The sequence below is a fragment of the Armigeres subalbatus genome, chromosome 1 (genome assembly GCF_024139115.2).
Source record: "Armigeres subalbatus isolate Guangzhou_Male chromosome 1, GZ_Asu_2, whole genome shotgun sequence".
Classification (NCBI taxonomy): domain Eukaryota; kingdom Metazoa; phylum Arthropoda; class Insecta; order Diptera; family Culicidae; genus Armigeres; species Armigeres subalbatus.
In genome coordinates this window covers 284730750-284758468 of record NC_085139.1, presented here as the reverse complement: position 1 = coordinate 284758468, position 27719 = coordinate 284730750, and the positions used below count along the sequence as shown (strand labels likewise).

At 44.3% G+C, this 27719-nt stretch overlaps 1 protein-coding gene across 1 annotated transcript; it reads left to right on the top strand.

The window, feature by feature from the left end:
- Window positions 1-3880: 3880 nt before the first annotated feature.
- Window positions 3881-5620, top strand: LOC134207396 (uncharacterized). Its single transcript, XM_062683120.1, has one exon. It carries the CDS (start codon window positions 3881-3883, stop codon window positions 5618-5620), a length of 1740 nt encoding a protein of 579 aa, XP_062539104.1.
- The last annotated feature ends 22099 nt before the right edge of the window (window positions 5621-27719 follow it).

Here is a 27719-nt window from a genome sequence, read left to right as displayed (position 1 = left end):
CAGGAATTCTTAATGAAGTACGCTTAAGAATTCAATCAAAGTATTCCAAAAACCCATCTTGGAGTTCCTGCAGGATTCCATTTAGGAGAATCCCACAGGAATTACTCCTGCATTTCTTAAATGAATTTCTCCTGGAGTTCAACCAGGCATTTCTCCTGGATTTCGGCAAGGAACAATACAAAGAGGGCTTAGAGAGTTTCTCCAGAAATTTCTTCTGCAGTTCCCCCAAGAATATCTCCTGTTCAGCCATGAATTCCACCAATTCTTCCAACAATTTCTTCTGGATTTAGCCAACGAATTCCACCTGAGGAGCCCATAGCAATTCCTTCTGCAGTTCCTACACAATTCCACCCTGAAGTTCTTCCACAAATGTGTCATAAAATGTCTCCAAAAATTCCTTCTAGAAATCCACCAGAAATTCCTCCTGATGTTCTTACGATAACTCCACCCAGATATTTTTGAGAGTTCCTCAAGTGATTCCTTCTTTGGTTCCATCAGAAATTTCTCCTTGAGACCCTTTAGGAATCTCTCCTAAAGCTCTTCTAGGAATCCATCATGAAATTCCACAAGCCTATCCTTTTAGATATCCTCCTGAACTTGTTCCAGGATTTTTCCTGGAGTTGAAGGTGTAAAGTCGTAAGGTCTGAAAATCGTAAGCGGCGGAGTTTATCGTGTTTTTGCTTGGCAGCGGCATTTCCCCCTCTGCACTCTGTTCCGTTCCGTTCTGCACTATCCTCCAGGAATTCCTCCGGAAGTTCCTCCATGAATTCCTCCGGAAGTTCCTTCAAGAATTATTCCAAAAATTCCTCCGGAAATTCCTCCAGGACTTCCTCCGCAGATTCCTCCAGGAATTCCTCCGGAAGTTCCTCCAGGAATTCCTTCAGGAAGTTCCTCCAAGAATTATTCCAAAAGTTCCACCGGAAGTCTAGGAATTCCTCCGCAGGTTCCTCCAGGAATTCCTCCAGGAATTCCTCCGGAAGTTCCTCCAGGAATTTCTCCGGAAGTTCCTCCAGAAGTTCCCCCAAGAATAATTCCAAAAGTTCCTCCGGAAGTTCCTCTAGGGATTCCTCCGCAAGTTCCTCCAGGAATTCCTCCGCAGGTTCCTCCAGGAATTCCTCCGGAAGTTCCTCCAAGAGTTATTCCAAAAGTTCCTCCGATAATTCCTGCGGAAATTCCTCCAATAATTCCTCTGGAAGTTCCTCCAGGAATTCCTCCGGAAGTTCCTCTATCCTAGCAGCACAATCCACACCAATTTGATTGCAGCAACTCAAATGTGATCAAATTTGCTTGTATAGGGGTTACAGTAACTTTTGTGCAACATGTGTGCTACTCGGGTAGGAATTCCTCCGGAAGTTCCTCCAGGAATTCCTCCGGAAGTTCCTCCAGGAATTCCTCCGGAAGTTCCTCCAGGAATTCCTCCGGAAGTTCCTCCAGGAATTCCTCCGGAAGTTCCTCCAGGAATTCCTCCGGAAGTTCCTCCAGGAATTCCTCCGGAAGTTCCTCCAGGAATTCCTCCGGAAGTTCCTCCAGGAATTCCTTCGGAAGTTCCTCCAGGAATTCCTCCTGAAGAAGATCCTTCAGGAATTCTTCCGGAAGTTACTCCAGGGATTCCTTCGGAAGTTCCTCCAGGAATTCCTCCGGAAGTTCCTCCAGGAATTCCTCCGGAAGTTCCTCCAGGAATTCCTCCGGAAGTTCCTCCAGGAATTCCTCCGGAAGTTCCTCCAGGAATTCCTCCGAAAGTTCCTCCAGGAATTCCTCCGGAAGTTCTTCCAGGAATTCCTCCGGAAGTTCCTCCGGGAATTCCTCCGATAATTCCTCCGGAAGTTCCTTTAGGAATTCCTCCGGAAGTTCCTCCAGGAATTCCTCCGGAAGTTCCTCCAGGAATTCCTCCGGAAGTTCCTCCAGGAATTCCTCCGGAAGTTCCTCCAGGAATTCCTGCGGAAGTTCCTCCAGGAATTCCTCCGGAAGTTCCTCCAGGAATTCCTCCGGAAGTTCCTCCAGGAATTCCTCCGGAAGTTCCTCCAGGAATTTCAGTCTTTTGGGATCAAAAACGGGGTTTTATGTTTTCATCCGACGTTTCGGACACATGTATTGTGCCTTTTTCAAGGAGTCTGTGGACAATGAATATGTTTATGTTGTGTTTATGTTTTTATGCTTAGTGTACTTACTAACTATGATCCGTTTTATTGTCACATTAGCCCTCAGAATAGGACCTATTTGTCACCACAATTCGCTACAACGAGAGAAACAACGTTATCCGGATCACTCACTGTGTAGGCGGTCATTTTTAGATCAATTAAACTTACTTTGCCCTGTCTTGTGTGAGGTAGGGCGGAAAATTTGAATTGACCCGGCTCGCAGAAACTTTTTGGTGCACTTTTCTGTTTGGCGCCACTTTTACTCTGGTTGTGTCGGATTGTGTTGTGATGGCTGTCCTATCTGTTGATCGGCTCTACTACATCTATTGTTTTCAATGTATGTAGTATGCCGGCGTACGTACTGCTCAAATTGTCTGTGTCTGTACGTTTATTGACTGTGTGTTGTGTGTTTACAATGTGACAAGTTTCGAGAATGTGTAAATTTTGTTTCTTAAAACTAGAGTCTAATATTTGTGTGCGGTCGAATGCAAAGGCGTGTTGGTTGACGATGGAGTGATCGAGTAGCGCTGTTCGTTCCCGAAGCATAGCTAACTCTTGGTCTTCCGCAGTTTTGCCTTGATCCCACAAGCTTTGCAGTCTGTTGGAACAGGAGCGGTGGCTGGTAATCCTCGTTTTCAGTTTGTTTGACGTCATACCTACGTAGCACGCTGGGCAACTTTCGCATGGGATCCTGTAAATCACATTCGACCGGTCGCCTTGGTCTACTACATCTTTACCGGCGGCAGCATCTTTCCGACGGTTTTGCGTTCTTTGTGCTGATGGTGACGTTCGGATAGTCTTTTTTCAAACTTTTTTGAATTTTGTTTGATAGCTGTCCGACGTGTACCATCGACCGATACACTGTGTCTTCGTTTGGCCTGACGTCATCATTGGTGGTGACTTGTCGTTCTCTCGATCGATCAATCAGGCGGTTTATTACACGTGCGGGGTAATCGTTCAGCTTGAGTTGGGAGAAAATTATGTTTTTGGTGGTTCTTGTATCTAGGTTGGTGGAGAAATCCATCACTCGGTGAATGAAGTTTGTGGCGACGTTCACTTTGAGCCTTAAACTGTGTTCCGAGTGGTAGTTAATGAAACGACCGGAGGCTATTGGTTTCATATACCACTCGGTTTTAACTGTCTGGTCGTTTTGACGTACCAGCAGCAAGTCTAAAACGGAATTCGACCATCTTTCTCCACCTCCACGGTGAACTGTATTTTCAGGTGATATTGGTTGAAAATTTCAATTACCTCATCAATTTTCTCTTGGGGTACCGACAGTATCAAGTCATCCACATACTTCTTCAGTACTGGTATTGGGAAGCTGATTCGTTTTGTGACGGTATCCATTAATGTTTCCATTACCAGATCCGCGATTGTGGGTGACAGCGGATTACCCATCGCTGTCCCAAACACTTGTTGGAAGAATTGTCCTTTAAACTGGAAGTAACTGCAGTCTATACAGAACTCAGTGATCTCAAGGAACAAATCCAAGTTGATGTCGGTGTTTTGTTTTATGTTGACCCAGTTGTAAGTTACCCTGGGTGTAAGAGGTCCAGGATCGCAACAGGTGTGCAGTTGCCAACCAAATCCAGAATTTTCTTCATGCAGAAAAGAAAAAGGATAAGCGCGATCCGGTCACCATCTTCTACCGATCCGCCACCAAAGCAACCAGAGTTTTCTTGAAACAACACCCTGAATTAATCGTCATCGAAGCAGACAAAGGGAACAAGACAGTCGTGATGCAACGCGAGGAGTATGATGGGAAGCTACAACGCATGATCGACGATGACAACACCTACAAGAAATTGACACGGGATCCAACATCATCGTATCAAAAACGCAACAACGAATTCGCCAAACGGTTGGCGGATTTAAAACTCATCGATCGTGCCACTGAAATGAAGCTAAAAACATACAGAGCCATCTCCCCCCGAATATATGGTGCGCCGAAGGCACATAAAGAGGGACTACCGCTGCGCCCAGTGGTACCGTGCATGACGTCACCGTCGTACACACTGTCACAGTTCGTGGGGAAAATAATCCAGAAGTCCATTGATGGCAGATACAACGTAACGAATTCGTTCTCGTTCTGCCAATATATAAACAGCATACAGCTTCCCCCTGGATATGTTCTCATCTCCCTAGATGTAGTGTCACTATTCACCTGCATCCCGAAAGATTTGGTTCTTCGTGACGTCATCAACAACTGGGTCAACATAAAACAAAACACCGACATCAACTTGGATTTGTTCCTTGAGATCACTGAGTTCTGTATAGACTGCAGTTACTTCCAGTTTAAAGGACAATTCTTCCAACAAGTGTTTGGGACAGCGATGGGTAATCCGCTGTCACCCACAATCGCGGATCTGGTAATGGAAACATTAATGGATACCGTCACAAAACGAATCAGCTTCCCAATACCAGTACTGAAGAAGTATGTGGATGACTTGATACTGTCGGTACCCCAAGAGAAAATTGATGAGGTAATTGAAATTTTCAACCAATATCACCCGAAAATACAGTTCACCGTGGAGGTGGAGAAAGATGGTCGAATTCCGTTTTTAGACTTGCTGCTGGTACGTCAAAACGACCAGACAGTTAAAACCGAGTGGTATATGAAACCAATAGCCTCCGGTCGTTTCATTAACTACCACTCGGAACACAGTTTAAGGCTCAAAGTGAACGTCGCCACAAACTTCATTCACCGAGTGATGGATTTCTCCACCAACCTAGATACAAGAACCACCAAAAACATAATTTTCTCCCAACTCAAGCTGAACGATTACCCCGCACGTGTAATAAACCGCCTGATTGATCGATCGAGAGAACGACAAGTCACCACCAATGATGACGTCAGGCCAAACGAAGACACAGTGTATCGGTCGATGGTACACGTCGGACAGCTATCAAACAAAATTCAAAAAAGTTTGAAAAAAGACTATCCGAACGTCACCATCAGCACAAAGAACACACCAACCGTAGGAACGCTCCCGCCGCCGGTAAAAGATGTAGTAGACCAAGGCGACCGGTCGAATGTGATTTACAGGATCCCATGCGAAAGTTGCCCAGCGTGCTACGTAGGTATGACGTCAAACAAACTGAAAACGAGGATTACCAGCCACCGCTCCTGTTCCAACAGACTGCAAAGCTTGTGGGATCAAGGCAAAACTGCGGAAGACCAAGAGTTAGCTATGCTTCGGGAACGAACAGCGCTACTCGATCACTCCATCGTCAACCAACACGCCTTTGCATTCGACCGCACACAAATATTAGACTCTAGTTTTAAGAAACAAAATTTACACATTCTCGAAACTTGTCACATTGTAAACACACAACACACAGTCAATAAACGTACAGACACAGACAATTTGAGCAGTACGTACGCCGGCATACTACATACATTGAAAAACAATAGATGTAGTAGAGCCGATCAACAGATAGGACAGCCATCACAACACAATCCGACACAACCAGAGTAAAAGTGGCGCCAAATAGAAAAGTGCACCAAAAGTTTCTGCGAGCCGGGTCAATTCAAATTTCCGCCCTACCTCACACAAGACAGGGCAAAGTAAGTTTAATTGATCCAAAAAAAAATGACCGCCTACACAGTGAGTGCTCCAGATAACGTTGTTTTTCTCGTTGTAGCGAATTGTGGTGACAAAAAGGTCCTATGCTGAGGGCTAATGTGACAACAAAACGGATCATAGTTAGTAAGTACACTAAGCATAAAACATAAACACAACATAAACACATTCATTGTCCACAGACTCCTTGAAAAAGGCACAATACATGTGTCCGAAACGTCGGATGAAAACATAAAACCCCGTTTTTGATCCCAAAAGACTGAAAGCCAAAACCTCAAACGTCGCCATCTTAGTCGAATCAATTAAGAAAGTTCCTCCAGGAATTCCTCCGGAAGTTCCTCCAGGAATTCCTCCGGAAGTTCCTCCAGGAATTCCTCCGGAAGTTCCTCCAGGAATTCCTCCGGAAGTTCCTCCAGGAATTCCTCCGGAAGTTCCTCCAGGAATTCCTCCGGAAGTTCCTCCAGGAATTCCTCCGGAAGTTCCTCCAGGAATTCCTCCGGAAGTTCCTGCAGGAATTCCTCCGGAAGTTCCTGCAGGAATTCCTCCGGAAGTTCCTCCAGGAATTCCTCCGGAAGTTCCTCCAGGAATTCCTCCGGAAGTTCCTCCAGGAATTCCTCCGGAAGTTCCTCCAGGAATTCCTCCGGAAGTTCCTCCAGGAATTCCTCCGAAAGTTCCTCCAGGAATTCCTCCGGAAGTTCCTCCATGAATTCCTCTGGAAGTTCCTCCAGGAATTCCTCTGGAATTTCCTCCGAATTCCTCCGGAAGTTCCTCCGGGAATTCCTCCGGAAGTTCCTCCGAATTCCTCCGAAGTTCCTCCGGAATTCCTCCGGAAGTTCCTCCGAATTCCTCCGAAGTTCCTCCGAATTCCTCCGGAAGTTCCTCCAATTCCTCCGGAAGTTCCTCCGAATTCCTCCGAAGTTCCTCCGGGAATTCCTCCGGAAGTTCCTCCAGAATTCCTCCGGAAGTTCCTCCGGGAATTCCTCCGGAAGTTCCTCCGGGAATTCCTCCGGAAGTTCCTCCGAATTCCTCCGAAGTTCCTCCGGGAATTCCTCCGGAAGTTCCTCCGGGAATTCCTCCGAAGTTCCTCCGGGAATTCCTCCGGAAGTTCCTCCGGGAATTCCTCCGAAGTTCCTCCGGGAATTCCTCCGGAAGTTCCTCCGAATTCCTCCGAAGTTCCTCCGAATTCCTCCGGAAGTTCCTCCGGGAATTCCTCCGGAAGTTCCTCCGGGAATTCCTCCGAAGTTCCTCCGAATTCCTCCGGAAGTTCCTCCGGGAATTCCTCCGGAAGTTCCTCCGAAATTCCTCCGAAGTTCCTCCGGGAATTCCTCCGGAAGTTCCTCCGAATTCCTCCGAAGTTCCTCCAATTCCTCCGGAAGTTCCTCCGGGAATTCCTCCGGAAGTTCCTCCGAATTCCTCCGAAGTTCCTCCGGGAATTCCTCCGGAAGTTCCTCCGGGAATTCCTCCGAAGTTCCTCCGAATTCCTCCGGAAGTTCCTCCGAATTCCTCCGAAGTTCCTCCGAATTCCTCCGAAGTTCCTCCGAATTCCTCCGAAGTTCCTCCGAATTCCTCCGGAATTCCTCCGAAGTTCCTCCGAATTCCTCCGAAGTTCCTCCGGAAATTCCTCCGAAATTCCTCCGAAGTTCCTCCGGAATTCCTCCGGAAGTTCCTCCGAATTCCTCCGGAAGTTCCTCCGAATTCCTCCGAAGTTCCTCCGGGAATTCCTCCGGAAGTTCCTCCGAATTCCTCCGAAGTTCCTCCGAATTCCTCCGAAGTTCCTCCGAATTCCTCCGGAAGTTCCTCCGAATTCCTCCGGAAGTTCCTCCGAATTCCTCCGAAGTTCCTCCGAATTCCTCCGGAAGTTCCTCCGAATTCCTCCGGAAGTTCCTCCGAATTCCTCCGGAAGTTCCTCCGGGAATTCCTCCGGAAGTTCCTCCAATTCCTCCGGAAGTTCCTCCGGGAATTCCTCCGGAAGTTCCTCCGGGAATTCCTCCGAAGTTCCTCCGGGAATTCCTCCGGAAGTTCCTCCAAATTCCTCCGGAAGTTCCTCCGAATTCCTCCGAAGTTCCTCCGGGAATTCCTCCGGAAGTTCCTCCGGGAATTCCTCCGGAAGTTCCTCCGAATTCCTCCGGAAGTTCCTCCGGGAATTCCTCCGGAAGTTCCTCCAGAATTCCTCCGGAAGTTCCTCCGGGAATTCCTCCGAAGTTCCTCCGAATTCCTCCGGAAGTTCCTCCGAATTCCTCCGGAAGTTCCTCCGAATTCCTCCGGAAGTTCCTCCGAATTCCTCCGGAAGTTCCTCCGGGAATTCCTCCGAAGTTCCTCCGGGAATTCCTCCGAAGTTCCTCCAATTCCGCCGGAAGTTCCTCCGGGAATTCCTCCGGAAGTTCCTCCGGGAATTCCTCCGGAAGTTCCTCCGGGAATTCCTCCGGAAGTTCCTCCAGGAATTCCTCCGGGAATTCCTCCGGGGTTCCTCCGGGAATTCCTCCGGGAGTTCCTCCGGGAATTCCTCCGGGAGTTCCTCCGGGAATTCCTCCGGAAGTTCCTCCGGAAGTTCCTCCAGGAATTCTACCAGAAGTTCCTCCAGGAATTCTACCAGAAGTTCCTCCAGAAATTCCTCCGGAAGTTCCTCCAGGAGTTCCTCCGGAAGTTCCTCCAGGAATTGCTCCGGAAGTTCCTCAAGGAGTTCCTCTGGAAGTTCCTCCAGGAATTCCTCTGGAAGTTCCTCCGGAAGTTCCTCCGGGAATTCCTCCGGAAGTTCCTCCAGGAATTCCTCCGGGAGTTCTTCCGGGAATTCCTCCGGGAGTTCCTCCGGGAATTCCTCCGGAAGTTCCTCCGGGGATTCCTCCGGGAGCTCCTCCGGGAATTCCTCCGGGAGTTCCTCCGGGAATTCCTCCGGAAGTTCCTCCGGAAGTTCCTCCAGGAATTCTACCAGAAGTTCCTCCAGGAATTCTACCAGAAGTTCCTCCAGAAATTCCTCCGGAAGTTCCTCCAGGAGTTCCTCCGGAAGTTCCTCCAGGAATTGCTCCGGAAGTTCCTCAAGGAGTTCCTCTGGAAGTTCCTCCAGGAATTCCTCCGGAAGTTCCTCCAGGAATTCCTCCGGAAGTTCCTCCAGGAATTCCTCCGGAAGTTCCTCCAGGAATTCCTCCGGAAGTTCCTCCAGGAATTCCTCTGGAAGTTCCTCCAGGAATTCCTCTGGAAGTTCCTCCGGATTCCTCCGAAGTTCCTCCGGAATTCCTCCGGAAGTTCCTCCGAATTCCTCCGGAAGTTCCTCCGGGAATTCCTCCGGAGGTTCCTCCGGGAATTCCTCCAGAAGTTCCTCCGGGAATTCCTCCGGAAGTTCCTCCAGGAATTCCTCCGGGAATTCCTCCGGGGTTCCTCCGGGAATTCCTCCGGGAGTTCCTCCGGGAATTCCTCCGGGAGTTCCTCCGGGAATTCCTCCGGAAGTTCCTCCGGAAGTTCCTCCAGGAATTCTACCAGAAGTTCCTCCAGGAATTCTACCAGAAGTTCCTCCAGGAATTCCTCCGGAAGTTCAGTTCCTCCAGGAAGTCCTCCGGAAGTTCCTCCAGGATTTCCTCCGGAAGTTCCTCCAGGAATTCCTCTGGAAGTTCCTCCAGGAATTCCTCTGGAAGTTCCTCCGGTAGTTCCTCCGGGAATTCCTCTGGAAGTTCCTCCAGGAATTCCTCCGGAAGTTCCTCCAGGAATTCCTCCGGAAGTTCCTCCAGGAATTCCTCCGGAAGTTCCTCCGGGAATTCCTCCGGGAGCTCCTCCGGGAATTCCTGCGGGAGTTCCTCCGGGACTTCCTCCGGAAGTTCCTCCGGAAGTTCCTCCAGGAATTCTACCAGAAGTTCCTCCAGGAATTCTACCAGAAGTTCCTCCAGAAATTCCTCCGGAAGTTCCTCCAGGAGTTCCTCCGGAAGTTCCTCCAGGAATTCCTCCGGAAGTTCCTCCAGGAATTCCTCCGGAAGTTCCTCCAGGAATTCCTCCGGAAGTTCCTCCGGAAGTTCCTGCGCAAGTTCCTCCGGAAGTTCCTCCAGGAATTCTCCGGAAGTTTTTCCAGGAGTTCCTCCAGAAATTAGGCATTCATCCGAAAAGCCCTTCAAAAAATATTCAGAAATTTCGTTAGAAATTTGTCATGAATCCAAAACTTTTAGTAGGCAACTAGTGGCTATGGATCTAGTCCTCAGATCGTACAAGATATCACGCAGAGCTAGGGTGACCATATGGTGTCGTAAAGGAGGACATGTCCTCCTTTTTCACTAAAAACCAGATGTCCTCCTTTTGCGCTAAAATGTCCTCCTTTTTGAATATTAAAAAACAGTTGATTTATTAATTTTTCATGTAGAAATTCTAGTTTAATAAACAATACTGCAACAGAGATCCATTCTCAAATTAATCGTTGCACACTTTTGCGTTTTTTGATTTCTAATTTGAAATATTTTTCTTTAAGTTTTTAAATAAAATCAATGTAAATATCGTAAATTAAATACGTGAATTACAGTAACTAGTCAGGTGTCGAAGACATCATAAGATGCAAATGCTTCTTTAAATTTTCTACAAGTAAATATGTACCCATCGAATTGTCCAACTGTCTAAAATAGAACCTAATGTTCGGTCAGCTATCTATTGCATGCGATTACTTTTTCTTGTTAAAATTTTGTGGATTATCGCTAAAAATGTCAGCATAATAATATTAAACCTTTTTTCACTGTTGATTTTGAAATTAGTTGAAGTTGAAATTTTAACAATATAAATAAGGTGCTTCCTGTTTATAACTGAAAAGTGCTTACCGTAGACTATAATGACAGTAGGAAATATTCCATCTGAAAATGTAATGTTAATAAATAAGAAGATGATGTCGTATTTTCCAGCCAAAAAAAGTTGCATATGTTAGCGAATAAGTGACGAGGTGGAGGCGAGTGTCTCAATTTGACTTCATGCAAAGTGTACGTACATATATAGCCTCCACTTTGTGAACTTATTCCCATTGACACACGATCTCTTGTTTGTTGACTTGCCTCGACTTACAAAACTTCTTACAATAAACTTCAATGTGCAAAACTCTAACAAATAAAATATTCTTGATCATATTAAAAATTAAAAATCGATCGATTTTTATTATGTCCTCCTTTTTAACCAAATGTCCTCCTTTTTCACTACGTTTCGGGTAAATTGTCCTCCTTTGGAAAAATTTCATATGGTCACCCTACGCAGAGCGGACGCATCTTGTAACCGTTCGCAAATCGTGTGAGGGAATTATTTAAACTTTGGTGGCTTTAGTGTCACTCTTGCGTACGAGAGACCACCAGTCTGTTGACTTGCCCGACTATTTTCGGAGACAATTCCTCAGGGGAAATCCTCGAACGGTTGCTGGCTGAATTTTCAAAATCACCCGCTGAATCCTGGCAAACCACCCTAAATCCCTTGCCCTGGTTACCCTTGTAATCACTTAAGCTCGCTCAACAATAAATGCAAAACCAATAGAGGAATAGAAGTCTGAGGTGCAATCTACCAACGGAATAACGGAAACGTAAAAGAGGCAGGCTCTCACGGAACTGCCGAAACAAAATCAATTGACTCTCAGAGCTTCAAATTCAACAAATTTATTAATACGACTTCATTCGGGTTGGACGGGATTTTGTACTAGCTAGGGGGAAACTAATTCATGGCCATGATTATACAAGTTTCCACGTACCTGCGCAGGATTTTTGGTAGCGATGACGGGTTCCGGCGGGTGCCGAAGACGGAGGGCTTTCCGGCAGAGTGCCGAAGACGATGTTTTCCGGCGGGACGCCGAAGACGAAGGGTTTTTCCAGCGGTGTGCTGAAGACGAAGATTCTTCCGGCGGTGTGCCGAAGACGAAGGTTCTTCCGGCGTTGCTGGCGACGCAGTTGTCGCGATGGCGTCGTAGTACCGGCGACTTGCGTACGTACGATAATTGACCACCAGGGGGTTTGTAGCGTAATGGTGGCCTTATCGACAGTTTTAGGCGATTGTCGGGTGAGTTTCGCTCGACTAACTAAACGAACTTCACTCCCCTCCATTTGACTACCTCGTAAGGCGGGCCTTAGCGGACACACAAGCTCAATTTGGTCGCACTGCGACCCACAGCAAAAAGGGCGGAACCCCAATTCGACTCCGCTGGTCGTCACACAATTCCAGCCCGTACAAAAAAAGCGCCTACGCGCTGGAAGTCCAACGCGAATGGCGAACGTTAGTCGTGTGCAAAATTATAATCGTAAATTAAAATTACCTTTTTGCCTTTCTCGTACAACTAAGTTGTACCGAAAGGCTATCATTTCACTCCAAATTCGAACTTTTGATAGAAGTCCCGGAGACCCATAGTGTTATATACCATTCGACTCAGCTCGATGAGCTGAACAAATGTCTGTCTGTCCGTGTGTGCGTGTGTGTGTGTATGTGTGTGCGTGCGTGTGTGCACAAAATGCCATAAAAAACATTAGCCAAATTATAACATAGAAACTCTTAACCGATTTTCTTGCAACAAGTTGCATCCGACAGAGACTAAAATGCTGTTGATAACTATTGAATTTCATAATAATTGCGAATTGCAAAAAATAGATAATATTAAAATAGTGATGAGACATAGTCATATAGAACAATAATGTGTTATTAAAATGCCTTGCATCTATGAATATTTTTAAAGTTTATCCGTGGCTTGCTTCCATTAAGAGTTTCATCGTACTATAAAGATGCTCGTGTTGCACGCATTTAGGCGTAAGTATGCTCTTCGTTGAGTTTCATAGTACTATGAAATTGTCCGAAAGTCAAAATTCGAACATAGGAAATTCGAGAAACTTCTGGCAGCGCCATCTGTCGTCTACTAGTGTAAATTTTATATCATAACATTAGACGGTGTAACTGTTTTGCCTTTCTTGTACATCATCGAGGTGTAAACGTCAAGGCTATATTTCTAGATCAACATTTGAAAAGGGCGTAACAGCCAAAATTTATTCCTTCTGATTCTTTGTCTACATATATAGCTCTTTATGTGGACGAAGAATCAGAAGGAATAAATTTTGGCTGTTACGCCCTTTTCAAATGTTGGTCTAGATTTATTACCTTTTTACGCGAGAAAGGCGCCATCACCGCTAGGTGGATTAATCTGGGTTTTTTGTCTCTATATCTGCTCCGGCAAATGGAGAGAATCGCAAAATTGTCAGACGCGCTGACCGAATAAGCATCTATCTGGAAGACACCAAAAGATTTTGCTTCAAGCACTTCACTTTACACCACTGTTTTCAATTATTACCTTCTGCAAAGTTTGAAGGGACACGTTCCACTTTTGTAGAAATACTTTAAATTGTTTGGAACTTGGAAACCGCGATACTTCTTTTCCTCTAGTGCGAGCGAAAATGAACGAGCTTAAGGATTTCTACCTTCAAGAAACCTTGAAGAACAATTACTGGTTATGTACACAGATTCAAATGGCGATATCAATTTGGCGCCTTCCCAGGATCGAGCAAATGGTTGAAAAAGAGCTATCTAGTTTCAGGAGCCATTACTGCACTCACTGAAACAGTATACCACTTTGCTTAGCCGAGACGCAAACCGCTCGAAATATTTCCTCACCCGAGACAGTCAAATAGTCGGGCAAATACTAATAATATTATGGTCTCGCTTTGGACTGTGAATCTTCAAGCCGACTTGACGAATTCAAGCATTATTTTGCTTAAAAAGAGAAAAACGTCCAAAGCTAATTAAATTCAAATAATCTAATAATTACAACAACAAAAAATAAAGCAAAAAATAATTTATGACTAATAATTAAGCTTCAACTCATTTCAATTAAAAGGATAACAACGTCAAAGCTATTTATTAATTAAAAATAATAATCTAATTTCATAATCTATTTACAAATGATTTTGCTTAAAAAGATAAACACGTCTGAAGCTTTAAGCAATCCAATAAAATTATTCCAAAAAATCCACACCGCGTTACAATCTAAGCGAAGGGAGCAGCACGAAGGCGCTGATAGCAGTCTCTACGGAAAACTATTGCATCGATGGTAATTAAAACTCTCAGTAACAGAGTTGTGAATTGTCTCGATTTCCCTGGACAACAGGTACTATCGTGTAAGGCTCATGATATACAAAAGCAAAACTGGCAACTTGGCTTAAAAATCTCGCGGTTAATAACTGTGGAAGTGCTGGATGAACACTAAACTGCGAGGTGGCAATGGCCTAGTGGGGGATAGCCAAGCCAATAATAACAAGAAGAAGAATCCTACTTTTGAATCATTTTGATCATCTCACATGTCAGATTAAGGTCGTCATGCTTAATTATTTAGTATCTTATTAACCTTGGGCAACAATGAACAATATGTTTTAAATATTTGTAGAAATTGCGAAGAAACTTCATATTTTCTACAAAAACTGAGAAAAAAAAACAAGAATTGAAGATGGCAATTAAAATTCATTGTTGTCGTTTTACCGTCCAGGCATCCAAACGATAATTTCCCATTCATCCAATTTTTCAGCCCTCCATCATAATGCCACGATAATATTATTGTGTAATTATCAATGGCTTAATATGTACGTACAGGGTACGAGAAGAGAATTCATCGCGCCAGCCGCATTGTTTTACAATTCATGTGCGTCGCTCTGTGAAATCGGGTTATCGATATGCGAAATGACCGGAAGTCTCATCTCGTGGAATCATCGATTATTAATGCAGCGGAATGGGACGAGAGCATTATTCATTGAAAGTGAGTCAGTTGCGAAGGATGGATTTTTCATTACACATGTCTTTCAGCTGGCACCAAACGGATCAAATTGATTTGCGGAAATTATCTCCACAGTTATCTTTGTTCGAAATCACATTTTGTCAATTATTCATAAATCCAATAACGGAACTGCGTTGCATTCGTATGAACTTCTTTCGGTTCATAAGCCATACTCAGCTGGATCTGCCCAGAGAGCATTCTAAATCATGTCCCGCTCTAATATTCCAACCCTTTTCATTGCACTATCTAAACCGGTCGCAAAATTTATGTCCAACATATTGAAAACCCAATTCACTCGAGCGTTTACTTACTCCTTGTCTTTCCCCGAAGGGGCAGGCACTTTCTCGCCAACTGTAACCACGCGGGGAATCCTCGTGGCGACGTCCGACTGGTAGGCCCGTAGGACACGAAAGACACCGCCGCGCCGCTCCGGCCGTTGGCCGTTGCCTTGGTGGTGAAGAGCCGTTCGAGGAGAAAAGTTATTGCTTTCACTTTGGAGCGAGCCGTGCAGTCCCTAAATCAAATTCAGTGCCTCCAATGGTGACACCCTTCTTCTTGGCTGCGAGTATGGTCGGTTATCTTCCCGTTTCCAAGCATCCCCGATTGAATCTCTTTGACCCACCACCACCACCGCCGGCCAGCAGCGTCTTTGTTGGGTCCAACAACGGCGGCCTTCGAAGATGGTGCCGCACTCGGCTATTTCGGTCCGGTTTATGGTTAAGTGACGATGCTATCTTTTTGACTTACAAGAAATAAGGGTCCTCAGGATGATAAATTTGTCGCAGTCAATACCGAGCAAAGAAGGTGCAATAATTTGGTGACCTTCCGCTTTTCACTTGTCCGTGGTAGATTATTGGATGGGGCTTGCGATGATTTGGAAAATTGTTTTCCGAATATGGTGCTCCGTTTGCGGGTGTGTAAAATTGAAACAACTATTCTCTCCAACAATGTGCCATTAAACATTATCTATTGATTTCAGACCATAGCGAATGAGATCCAATAGCTGTATTGAGCATGAGCATGAGCATTATGACCGCACAATTCGTAGTTGCTACTCCGTGATCGACAGAACTTGCGAAATTGTACAGAGAACACAATGAATGGGGCTTGGGATTAGCTACCCATTCTCAATGTACACGTTTCGGGAGCTCAAATATTTAAAGTCAATAACGGCGCCGGCCACGTCCTTACGGTCATATAGGAATGGAAGGATTGTTAGTCCGACTCTCGTTGCTACTAGAGACCGAGTATACCTCTGCATCTCCACGATTGTCTTGGGATAGGATATCGTCTTAGATACAAAGGATAATTTATCTGGATTCACTTTGGTAAGCGATGCGATCTATGGGATGGGAAATGACACTAATACGAGTTAAAAGTTAAAAACATGCACGCCCGGTGGCATATGAAAGCCAAGGAGATTCGCGTTTTGAACGACCGCACGGAATCGCAGCACTCTGTACTCACTTGTTTGATGGCTACAGCAAACTATTGAAGAACTCGCTTTTTTCGACCGCGCGCGACATGCGCATGAGCCACCGAACACAAGATACTTTATTTCTTTCCCGACGACTAAAACACGCACTGCACTTACTTGTTCGATAGCTACTCTTATTACTTACCGGCCGCGCAATGCAGAACAAATATTTCGGCCGATCGCGCGATCATTCTGCAGTCCGAAACAAGAGAAATCACGCACTGAACTGATTTTGATTACCGGCCGCGCAAAGAGATCCAATAGCTGTATTTTCGGAAAAGTGTTTTAAAGTTTAAAGTTAAAAATGAAGAATAACTTTTTAGAACATCGTATGTTAGTTTCCAAATTCATCCATAATGTCAAGTTCAACTTCGTAAACTCTAACGCTTTCAATTTGACCAACAAGCGACTTTTTAAAAATATTTCGCATTCAGCGTTAACTTTGTACAAATAACTCTCACAATAAACTAAGCAATAATCTCGCACATGCATTGTCTGGAGCATGTACATATTACTGTGATGTGTACCATAATGCATCTAACAGTTTGACATTCGAATAAAAACCACGTTGCAAACAAATTGCATCTGCAGTCTCACTCTATCGTCGTTTTGCGATGTTTGATCTGCTCTACCAATTATAAGCTCCCTTTTCTTGCACTTATGGATAAATATGTGCGAGAGCACTTGCCACATCGGAAGCCGATACTGCTCGAAAGCACATGGGTACAAATTAAGAAAGTAAAGCCCCATCCGGAAGCGCATCACGTTTTCAATTAAAGAGACTTCACTGCAAACGAACGAGCTCTACTACTCGCCGGGCGGTGGTTGTAGTAGCCGAAATGGAAACCTTGTGATGTGAAGATTCTTTTTTTTTCCTCATCCCATTTTCCACTTTGACTCACATCGTCTTCGGTAGTGCAAAAGAACAACTTCTGATGCTGGCACTTACCTCGTTCCACCCTGGATAAGATGGAGCATAGCCTCTTTCTCTCTCTCTCTGAAGTCCGGAGGGTCAAACAACCCCAACAAGGCGTATGCAACTGAAACTAGCGGGCACGTAAGTTGAAGCAATCGGATCGCTTTGGTGTTTCTTTGCCCACTATAGGTATTGGCACTACTAGCAAAACCAGGCTGGGATCAGGCGTTTACTGGAAAATATTGTAAATGAGGCAGAAGTTATGAATTCAATAACAAAATATATGGCACACAAATAAAAAAAAAAATTTCACATTTTTCAGATCCAATGACATCCTGTTTATAACGATTTGAGAAACAATAATGACAAAATCAAGTTTGTTACAAATGAAAAACTTAAAGATGCTCGAAGCTGACCCCATGACATCCGCTCAGAACATGATAAAGCATCAAATGAGCGCTGTGGAGCAAAATCAATTTTTTGAACCACCCTAATATATATCCACAGATAAAAACAACCATATCAATTAACATTGCTATCTAGCAAAAAACTTAAAGAGTAAAAAGAACCATTGAGCCTTCCAAATAAACGAAAGATTAAAAAAAAAACCATTGGGTTCCAATGTGAGGAAGAATTGTGAAAGAATGGAGACAACCGTAGAAGACGCCTGAGAACTTGCTGTTTGAAATCATGATTCTAGTAATAATTTCTTGAGCTCAGTATTTGGCATGGAACATGTTCTTCCCAACATGCTATTAGGCTTAAGTTTCCCATAATACAAGTTCCACACAAATGCTTGCACACTTGTTCTTTTATTTATTGAAACGAATGAGATAAAATGTGCTTAAAAGTTTTTGTCACAAGATGAATCATCGCACAAATGTACCATGCGTCTCCATATGTTATTATGTTTTAATGCTCTTGAACAGTTTTTCAAATCCCTACCCATCTCTTCCCCTGGGGGGGGGGGTCATTTTTGTCTGAAAAAAATGGGGACAATCAGATATCGTAATAACTTAGACTATCGTATTAACTTAGTATTTTAACTTATCTGAACATGCAATCATGAAAACATGCAAGTGACTTCAACGCCGTTGAAGCGATGATCCCCCTCCTACGTTGTGACCAAACAATCTCCGAATAATCCGGACTTGTTTTTTACAAAAATTGGATTTAATTTATTCAATCTAATAACGATTTTCATGGATATTTTCACCTCATACAACATTTAAACTAGCCCAAGAATACGCGCAGCAGCTGGAAGTGGCACTCCCAACGGAAGAGCAGCTAGTCGCAGCGTCTCTTGAAGATGGCTGGAGAGATATTCGATCCACCATTGGTAGCACCGCAACCGCTGCACTTGGCACGGTGCCCCCGGATCAGAGAAACGACTAGTATGACGGCGATTGTTAGCAGCTAGTAGAAGAGAAGAATGCAGCATGGGCGAGATTGCTGCAACACCGCACGAGGGCGAACGAGGCACGATATAAACAGGCGCGGAACAGACAAAACTCGATTTTCCGAAGGAAGAGCACTACGAAGAACACCTGAATGGCGATGTGACAGACGAAGATGGCGGTATGGTGATGGACCTGGGAGAACGCGCGCAGGACATAATTCTACCGGCTCCGGATCTCCAGGAAATCCAGGAGGAGATTGGCCGGCTGAAAAACAACAAAGCGCCTGGGGTTGACCAACTACCAGGAGACTATTTAAACACGGTGGTGAGGCACTGGCTTGAGCGCTGCACTGGGTCATTACCAAGATTTGGGAGGAGGAAGTTTTGCCGCAAGAGTGGATGGAAGGTGTCGTGTGTCCCATCTACAAAAAGGACGATAAGCTGGATTGTAGCAACTACCATGCAATCACATTGCTGAACGCTGCCTACAAGGTACTCTCCCAAATTTTATGCCGTCGACTAGCAAGGGAGTTCGTGGGGCAGTACCAGGCGGGTTTTATGGGCGAACGCTCCACCACAGACCAGGTGTTCGCCATTCGCCAAGTACTGCAGAAATGTCGCGAATACAACGTGTCCACACATCATCTATTCATCGACTTCAAAGCCGCATATGATACAATCGATCGGGACCAGCTATGGCAGCTAATGCACGAACACGGATTTCCGGATAAACTTATATGGTTGATCAAGGCGACGATGGATCGGGTGATGTGCGTAGTTCGAATTTCATGGGCATTCTCGAGTCCCTTCGAAACGCGCAGAGGGTTACGGCAAGGTGATGGTCTTTCGTATCTGCTATTCAACATCGCTTTGGAAGGGGTAATACGAAGAGCAGTGATTAACACGAGTGGTACAATTTTCAATAAGTTCGTCCAGCTATTTGGCTTCGCCGACGACATAGATATTATTGCACGTAACTTTGAGAAGATGGAGGAAGCCTACATCAGACTGAAGAGGGAAGCGAAGCGGATCGAACTAGTCATCAACACGTCGATGACAAAGTACATGATAGGATGAGGTTCAAGAGAACCACGAGTTGCATCAGCTGTTGGGAGAACCATCCATCGTTCACACCGCGAAAATCGAACGACTGCGGTGGGCCGGGCACGCAGCCAGAATGTCGGACAGTAACCCGGTGAAAAGGATTCTCGACAACGATCCGACGGGCACAAGAAGGCGAGGTGCGCAGCGGGCAAGGTGGATCGATCGGGTGGAAGATGACTTGCGGACCCTCCGTAGATTGCGTGGTTGGCGACGTGTAGCCATGGACCGAACCGAATGGAGAAGACTCTTATATACCGCACAGGCCACTTCGGCCTTAGTCTGAATAAATAATAATAATAATAATTGTTGTTGTTTTTTATTATTGACATTTTACACCATGGGAGTGTATTCATGTCCAAATAATAAATAATAATAATAGTTTGCAAACAATTTCAAGATTTGATTTTTTTCTTATGTCTATATCAAGTAGTTGCGGCCTTAGTAATTGCCCTGCCGAAAGCCCGCGCCATCCGTTGAGAGAAGCGGATATCATCCGCTGCAGTAGTCTCCAGGCCGCTTCCACCCGTACGCAAGCACTGAGCTTATGCTCAAGCGTTTCAGATACTGCGTTGCAGGGTTGGCAATTTTGTCCATCGGGTCTGTTCATTCGAAACATCAGCTCCCGTTGCTCCAATTTACGATTTACGGCCAGGAATAGGGTGGTTCGTTGGCTTGGTGTCAGTTGCTTCCTTGAAATATTCTTCCAGATTTTTCCCCGTTGGATGTTCTTGTGACACTTTGGGATCTTCCGTTTGGTCAATCAGAAAAGTGACTGCTGCAGATGGCTTCTGATGGGCTTGCGGGGGAGAGGGCAAAGCAAAAATCGCAAGGAACAACTTTAAACATGGACAGTCAGCGGGTGGATCAGGATTTGTTTGAAGTATGAAAAATCTATAGAAAGAAATAACATCGATGTCCTGGGCATGACGGTTCGTCAGCAGAGAGCGGCATTTGAATCAGGGCAATTGGAGCTTCATTCCACCTCTTTCTATATTCCGCGCCAACTGTTGAATCGACAGCCTTCCCAGTCAACACAAGATCGTATATAATGTCACATAAGATGCTTAAGTGGAGGCCATATAGATACTTTCCCATACAATATGTACGTACATCGCCTCCACTTTAGCATCCTATGTTGCATCATATACGATTTTGTGTTGACTGGGTTGCCGGAATGCCTCTCCATACGAATGTTCTAATCTTCGTTGTTATTTTAGCGGTTTGTACAGCAGCATGAGTGAGCAGCGACGCCATATACCAAAGTTTAGATGAGATGAACACATTGAGCAGGGTCATCCTTTTTTTAACGAAGGTGATGGAAATCTGCAACCAAACACATGATGCATGATGATGACTACATTCCTCAATGCACCAACAAACTGTCTAATCGATCAAAAAAAATTCTCTGACAACACGAACGTCCGCCCTTACCGCAGTGCGAATATTGAATCCGACCACTACCTCGTTGCCGTATGCCTGCGCACAAAACTCTCGACGCTGTACAACACGCGTCGGAGTCGTCCGCCGCGGCTAAGTATTGGACGGCTACAAGACGGTAGACTAGCCCAAAGATACGCACAGCAGTTGGGAGTGGCACTTCCTACGGAAGAGCAGCTAGGCGCAGCGTCTCTTGAAGATGGCTGGAGAGATATTCGATCCGTCATTGGAAGAACCGCAATCGCTGCACTAGGCACGGTGCCCCCGGATCAGAGAAACGACTGGTATGACGGCGAATGCAAGCAGTTAGTTGAGGAGAAGAATGCAGCATGGGCGAGATTGCTGTAACACCGCACGAGGCCGAACGAGGCACGATACAAACGGGTGCGGAATAGACAAAACTCGATTTTTTTTGAGGAAAAAGCGCCAGCAGGAAGATCAAGACCGTGAAGAGACGGAGCAACTGTACCGCGCTTATAACACACGAAAGTTCTATAAGAAGTAAAACCGTTCACTTAAGAGGCACTACGAAGAGCTCTTGTATGGCGGTGTGGCAGACAACGGTGGCGGTATGGTAATGAACCTAGGAGCACGCGCACAGGACATGCGACTTCCGGCTGCGAATCTCCAGGAAATCCAGGAGGAGATAGGCCGGCTGAAAAACAACAAAGCCCCTGGAGTTGACCAACTACCAGGAAAGCTGTTTCATCACGGTGGTGAGGCACTGGCTAGAGCGCTGCACTGGGTAATTACCAAGATTTGGGAGGATGAGGTTCTGCCGTAGGTGTGAATGGAAGGTGTCGTGTGTCCCAGCAACCAGAGTCTAAAATAATCGAAATTTTTTGATGAAGTCCACCTCCCAAGCAGCACAAATTGTTTTACTACTGAACATTTCACTGTGTTGCAACTATTCTGAAAGAAACAATCTTTCCATATATGCCATCAAATATAACTCTCTTGCAATCTAAAAAGCGCAAGAGGTGGAGCCTACTGAAACATCTTTCGATTGCAGTGAAATTGCAATAATGTAGCAAAATACAACAGCGGAAAAAAAATAAAATAAAAATATAAAACTGGATTCGATTTTAGGATCTTGTGATTTATAGTCCTTCACTCTACCACAGCACCATTCAACACTTCAAAGGGACTGCATGTTGACTCACCATAAAAACCATACGATTATGAAGTTTTGTACTCGGGTTTCCTGTTACTTGATTGCACCATCACAGGAAAAAATGTGAGTTGTCAAAGCGTTGAAAGATGCTGAATTAAACATGAAGACACATTCAACTTATCTGCAATCTAATTTAAACAAACAATTAATTTTTGAAAGACGCATTGAAGTAACATGGTAAACAATATGCAACTTAATGATTTTGTTTCGTGTTTGCTACATTAAGTGCAGTATTCTTTGTTTGTTTGTTTCCAAATGTCAAACATGTACTGCATTGCAATTTTAATGAAACATTGATCACAATTCGAACGTTTTTGACATCTTGATGCAACTCTTTCGTGCTTTGATGTTTTTCCAATGCCTTTAGTGAAACAGAATAGAAACAAGGTGCTTTTAGGAAGATGTTGCGTGTGCTACTTGGGCTGTCTTCACTTGTCAGTCAGTCGGCTCTGGACTGTCAATATTCGATTGTATATAAGTCATTGAATATTTAGCACATTCTACAAATTGATAAATTATCTGAAATCTGAACATGTTTCTGAAGAGTAAAGTAATTTATCACCTAGAACTGAATCCGATTTTCATCCGCGAGGCACTTTCAACGGTAAACATCAACATTCTTCTTCTTCTTATTGACATTACATCCCCACACTGGGACAGAGCCGCCTCGCAGCTTAGTGTTCATTAAGCTCTTCCACAGTTATTAACTGCGAGGTTTCTAAGCCAGGTTACCATTTTTGCATTCGTTTATCATGAGGCTAACACGATTATACTTTTATGCCCAGGGTGTTCGCTGTACGTCAGGTATTGCAGTAATGCCGCCGTACCAAACTGACAATCTACAAAACGCTCATTAGACCGGTAGTTCTCTACGGACACGAGACCTGGACGATGCTCGTGGAGGACCAACGCGCACTTGGAGTATTCGAAAAGAAAGTGCTGCGTACCATCTATGGTGGGGTGCAGATGGCGGACGGTACGTGGAGGAGGCGAATGAACCACGAATTGCATCAGCTGTTGGGAGAACCATCCATCGTTCACACCGCGAAAATCGGACGACTGCGTTGGGCCGGGCACGTAGCCAGAATGTTGGACAGTAACCCGGTGAAAATGGTTCTCGACAACGATCCGACGGGCACAAGAAGGCGAGGTGCGCAGCGGGCAAGGTGGATCGATCAGGTGGAAGATGACTGGCGGACCCTCCGTAGACTGCGTAGACCGTAGACCGCACAGGCCACTTCGGCCTTAGTCTGAATATATGAAATGAAATGAATAAGACTTTTCCTATTGATTGCACCCACAATTTGCTAGAATTAATGGTCACGAGGTCCAGAGGGCTTTCCGATGACCGCTCGAAGGATAAATTTGCCCAGAAATGGCATATACAATATAGCAAATACAGTTGGGATCATCAGAGCACATATTTGAAAGCAATTTTATGTTTCATAACACGAAACTCGAAAATTTGGTGCCAAATTGAAAAGCTCAAACAGTACCTCTTTAGCACAGGTTCCCGAGGACTTGAGTGGTTAATTTGGATGAATCACCTCGTGGGCTTTTCGTTTGGTGCCTAAAGATCGAAAATCGGTTGAAATTTGAGTTTTGTGATCGTGATGAAATCTTGGGTCCAAATGGACCCCAATGTACAATGTGTCACTTTTTTTGTGGCGCCTCGCTGGAAGCTGATTTTCTCAGGTAATCTTAGTTTCCGAAAGTTAGGAAAAGTCAGATTTTTTTCAGATTTTTATCTCGTTGCGTTACAAAGTTACAGCGGTGTTTTGGGTGTGCTTGGGTCGAAATGGACCCCAATGCACTAGGAAGGTTAAGAATAACAACATTTTTCACTTGCTTTGAGTTGTAGATATTAAAATGTGTTAGAAGAGCTTATTCGGTTGTCCAGATAAATTTCTTACATCATACTCTAAATTCCCACCTTTTTCAGTGCCATCTTCAAGGTTTTAAGTTCTACTTATTTCTGTGGCTTCCTAACACATTAGTAAGATAAAGTATTTGAATTAAAGTAAGTTTAATAGAACAGGTGTAAAAATTACTATTTGCTTACATGAGAATCTCAATGTCCGGGCAGCCGGGGGACAGCTGCCGGATAGACAAAATTGATTTTGCACTACAATTAAACGACATATCTAACAAATCATTATCAATATGCACAATATGGCTGATATTGTACATCTCTACATGATTAGAATGCTTCCGATCGAATTTGATCTTGTTAATTCGGGTATACCCCGTTAGGCATAATGGACGTAAGGCATAACGGACGTTAGGCATAATGTACGTTAGGCATAATGGACGTTAGGCATAAAATGACCCAAAGAACCCATGACATGACATAAAGAAGGCAGAATTATGCCAAACGTCCATTATGCCTAACGTACATTATGCCTAACGTACTTATGCCTAACGTCCTTATGCCTAACGTACTTATGCCTAACGTCGCGGACCCTGTTAATTCAAACCTTCTAAAGCAAAGAAAACAATAAAATTTTGAACATTTTTATTCAATCTATTTTTTAGAACAGAGCTTTTAACCTAAGGATCTAATTTTCCCTGCAGGTGAACGACTTTGAAATAGCTTTCTTTGCACTACATTAGATGGTAGAAGGACCTCTGCAAGTGTCTTTTTGATAAGTGTCCGGCACTGGGGGATCTCCCCGTATAACATAAATTTTTCAAAATAGCTTCATGATTTTGTTCGCGCCGCCAAATTTTTTGCTAATATAAAATACGGTTTAAGTTTGAAATTATTTCCAAATTCCACGGAATTCCGTTAAATTTCGTTTAAAGATAGTTTTTCTAGCGGATTTTTTGTAATTTTACGAAAAAGATAACTAGGCGTGTCACGTTTGCGGAAAAGCCATTAGAGTCCGAGTGCCTAACCTCCACCGCGGTTAGCTCTTTTTTTGCAAATTGAATATGTTCACATATGCTTTTACTGTTGTATATCCACAGACAAGTGAGCCAACCTTGTTTATTATTCTCTTGTTGTGTAGGGGTTATCACGCCTATCTAGAAAATAGGAGGTTGAGGGTTCGAGTCCCTCCAAGACACGTGGATTCTTTTTCGCAAATTTCATATCGATTTATCCATTTTCAAAACATGTGCTGTGCATATGTACAACCAAGATATTTGACAAACATTAGTGCTGGCTAAGTCATTCGAAATCATTTTTTTAAGCCCAGTGTAAGGGTATCGAATTCTTTCATAGTCTTCCAGCAGCGGTCTACTATTTTATATGATGCATGAATAAGGTTGATAACAGATGTCAATTGCCGTGATAGGATTTACAACTTTCTTCAATTGTAAACTCGTTGGCAAACTTCTCACTGATGAAGAACAAATCCAGCGCTGCCAAAGGGATTTTTCATGTAGTTCAAATGGCACATATTATTCGAGTCAAGGATGATGTTGCGACATCAACAAAACACGCCTGCTCTACATTTCTTATCCAACGGAGTCCTGACCGATTGTAGTTTCCAAACACACAAACTGCCTCGTCCGAATTGCTGATCGTTTTTCAGGTGGGCTGGGTAGTAAGCACAGGATTAACGACGTCTTCGTTGGAATGCACCGCGTATTCCGATAGCTCCAGCGAAAGTTGCCTAGTAGCAATGCACGCATCCGGAGTCGTTGAGTTTAGCAGAGTTTAGCTTGCCTTGATCTTCGAGTTGGAAGCCCCTTCTACCGCTCCCACTCGCAGGGCTGGGACGACTGCAGAACGCTGGCTAGAATAGATCGACTGTGGCGGGCGGCTTCCATAATACCAACATAGGTGCGTCCAAGTGTCGAATTGATTTGAGGTGGCGACTGATGTGAAACTGATGAACATTGGTTGCCCGCAATACCGATTTCCATCATTCTTCTACGCAGGGCTGGGACGATTGCTCAGCGCTGGCTGGAATCGCTCGACTGCGGTGGGAGGTTCCAGCCCCCGTAATATTTCGGTTTTAAAATGGTTTTAAGGTACTCTTGTAGAGTAAATAATGGTCTTCCATAAGACCAACTGCGGTGCAGCCCAGTGTCAGATTAGTTTGCGGCAGCAAATGATGTAGAACATTTAGTGATGAAGGGTCGTTTGACCGAAACCCATTTTGCCGAATGCCAATGATGTCTCACTTCTCACTCCTATTCAGCCAAATGAACTATTCGGCGAAATGTCCTATACGGCCAAATGACCTATTCCGCCAAATGATCTTTTCGCAAAATGTCCTATTCGGCCAAGTGGCATTCGGACGAACGGCATTCGACCAAACGTCTTGTTGATCGCTACTGAATTTGATAATGATCAGTCATTTCGTTCAAAACTTTTAAAGACAGTGGTGAACCAAACCGAAATGGTTGATGTCTTGGCTAAATGCAAGAAAGGCAGTACCACTACTAGGTGGTTTGAATTGGATTATTCTTTCTTCAACTCACGTACCATATAAAGCTTAAATCCAGGTTTAAACTAAAGTGTTCTTATTTTGACACTGCGTCTCTTTTTTATTAGTCCAGCCTCGTTAGTTCAAACCACTTATAATTTGATCGGTGTTCAAATCAAACCAATATGGTTCAAAATGAAAAGTGTTCAGATTGAAAACAGTCCACGTAACTAAAGCATGATAAAACCCAAGATATCATTTTCTCAGAGACAAATACACTCCTCTGTCCGATACACCCCTGCATTCCGGTGTGTCGGAGCAGACGTTTTGTCGCATTCTCGAATGCAGCCCTACCAGAGCTCCAAGATAATTAAAAGCGAATACAAATGGCTTCGGTGTGCAAAAAACTGCTTGTGACAGCTTACTCGCTCTTGCATTTATTGGAAGCGTTCGGGCGTTTTTGTTTCCTGTTTGGAAAACAATAACACACCAATCGTGCCTTCAACCACGTCTAATGGTGGGATTAAATGCAGAAACTGTTAAGTTTGCTTTTCGATTAGCGAAGCTTGAAATTTAGATGAGACAGTTGGAATTATTTGAACAATTCATTGAAAATGTTGTCACGTTTTAAGCTTGTTTTTATCTTAATGATTTTCTTTGGTATGTAATTCTCAATCTTTACGCTATTGACCCCAATTTAACACATAGATATATGTTGAAGTTGGCTTCCAGTGAAGTTAGATTATAAATTTGAATAGAGAAACAAGAATGTTCTTTAAACCTTTTCGTGCCAAACTGGGCTGAACTCAAACTTGTAATTATTTCCTTTCAAACGGTCATTTTCTACATTTGGGTAGCTTATTTGAGCCAAATGAGACTTGATAAGTCAGTTACAGTTATGAGGTCCAATTTGGTTTGAAATTTCTTGTATATGAAGCAATTGATGAGTCTCCTGTCGGCACATTTTTTGCGCACAGCTCGAATCCGAAAAACCCTGGTCTGAATGTGCTTTAAAGCAGGCCAGCATTATGCAACCACCAGCTTCCTATTTATGTAATTTTTATGTTTGGCAGCTGCCTCACCGTCGCGTTGCTACCAGGTAGGTTTTAGCCCGTCGGACCCAGCTGCCGCCACGGTGCTGGGATGTCGTTTCGTGAGGGTGCTTAACTTGGTCAGAAACTACACTAACCGGTGACTTTGCCAACGTGCACTCTTTGGTCGAGATAATGAATTTTCTCCAGAGCCATTGGCGTTCCCCGTTTTTGCCAGCTTTCCAGGACACAGAAAAAAAGCTCAGCACCGACTTCCACGTGTATGTTTATGATGTTTGCTTTGTGCTAAGGGAATGTAAGTAAATGAGGAAAATAA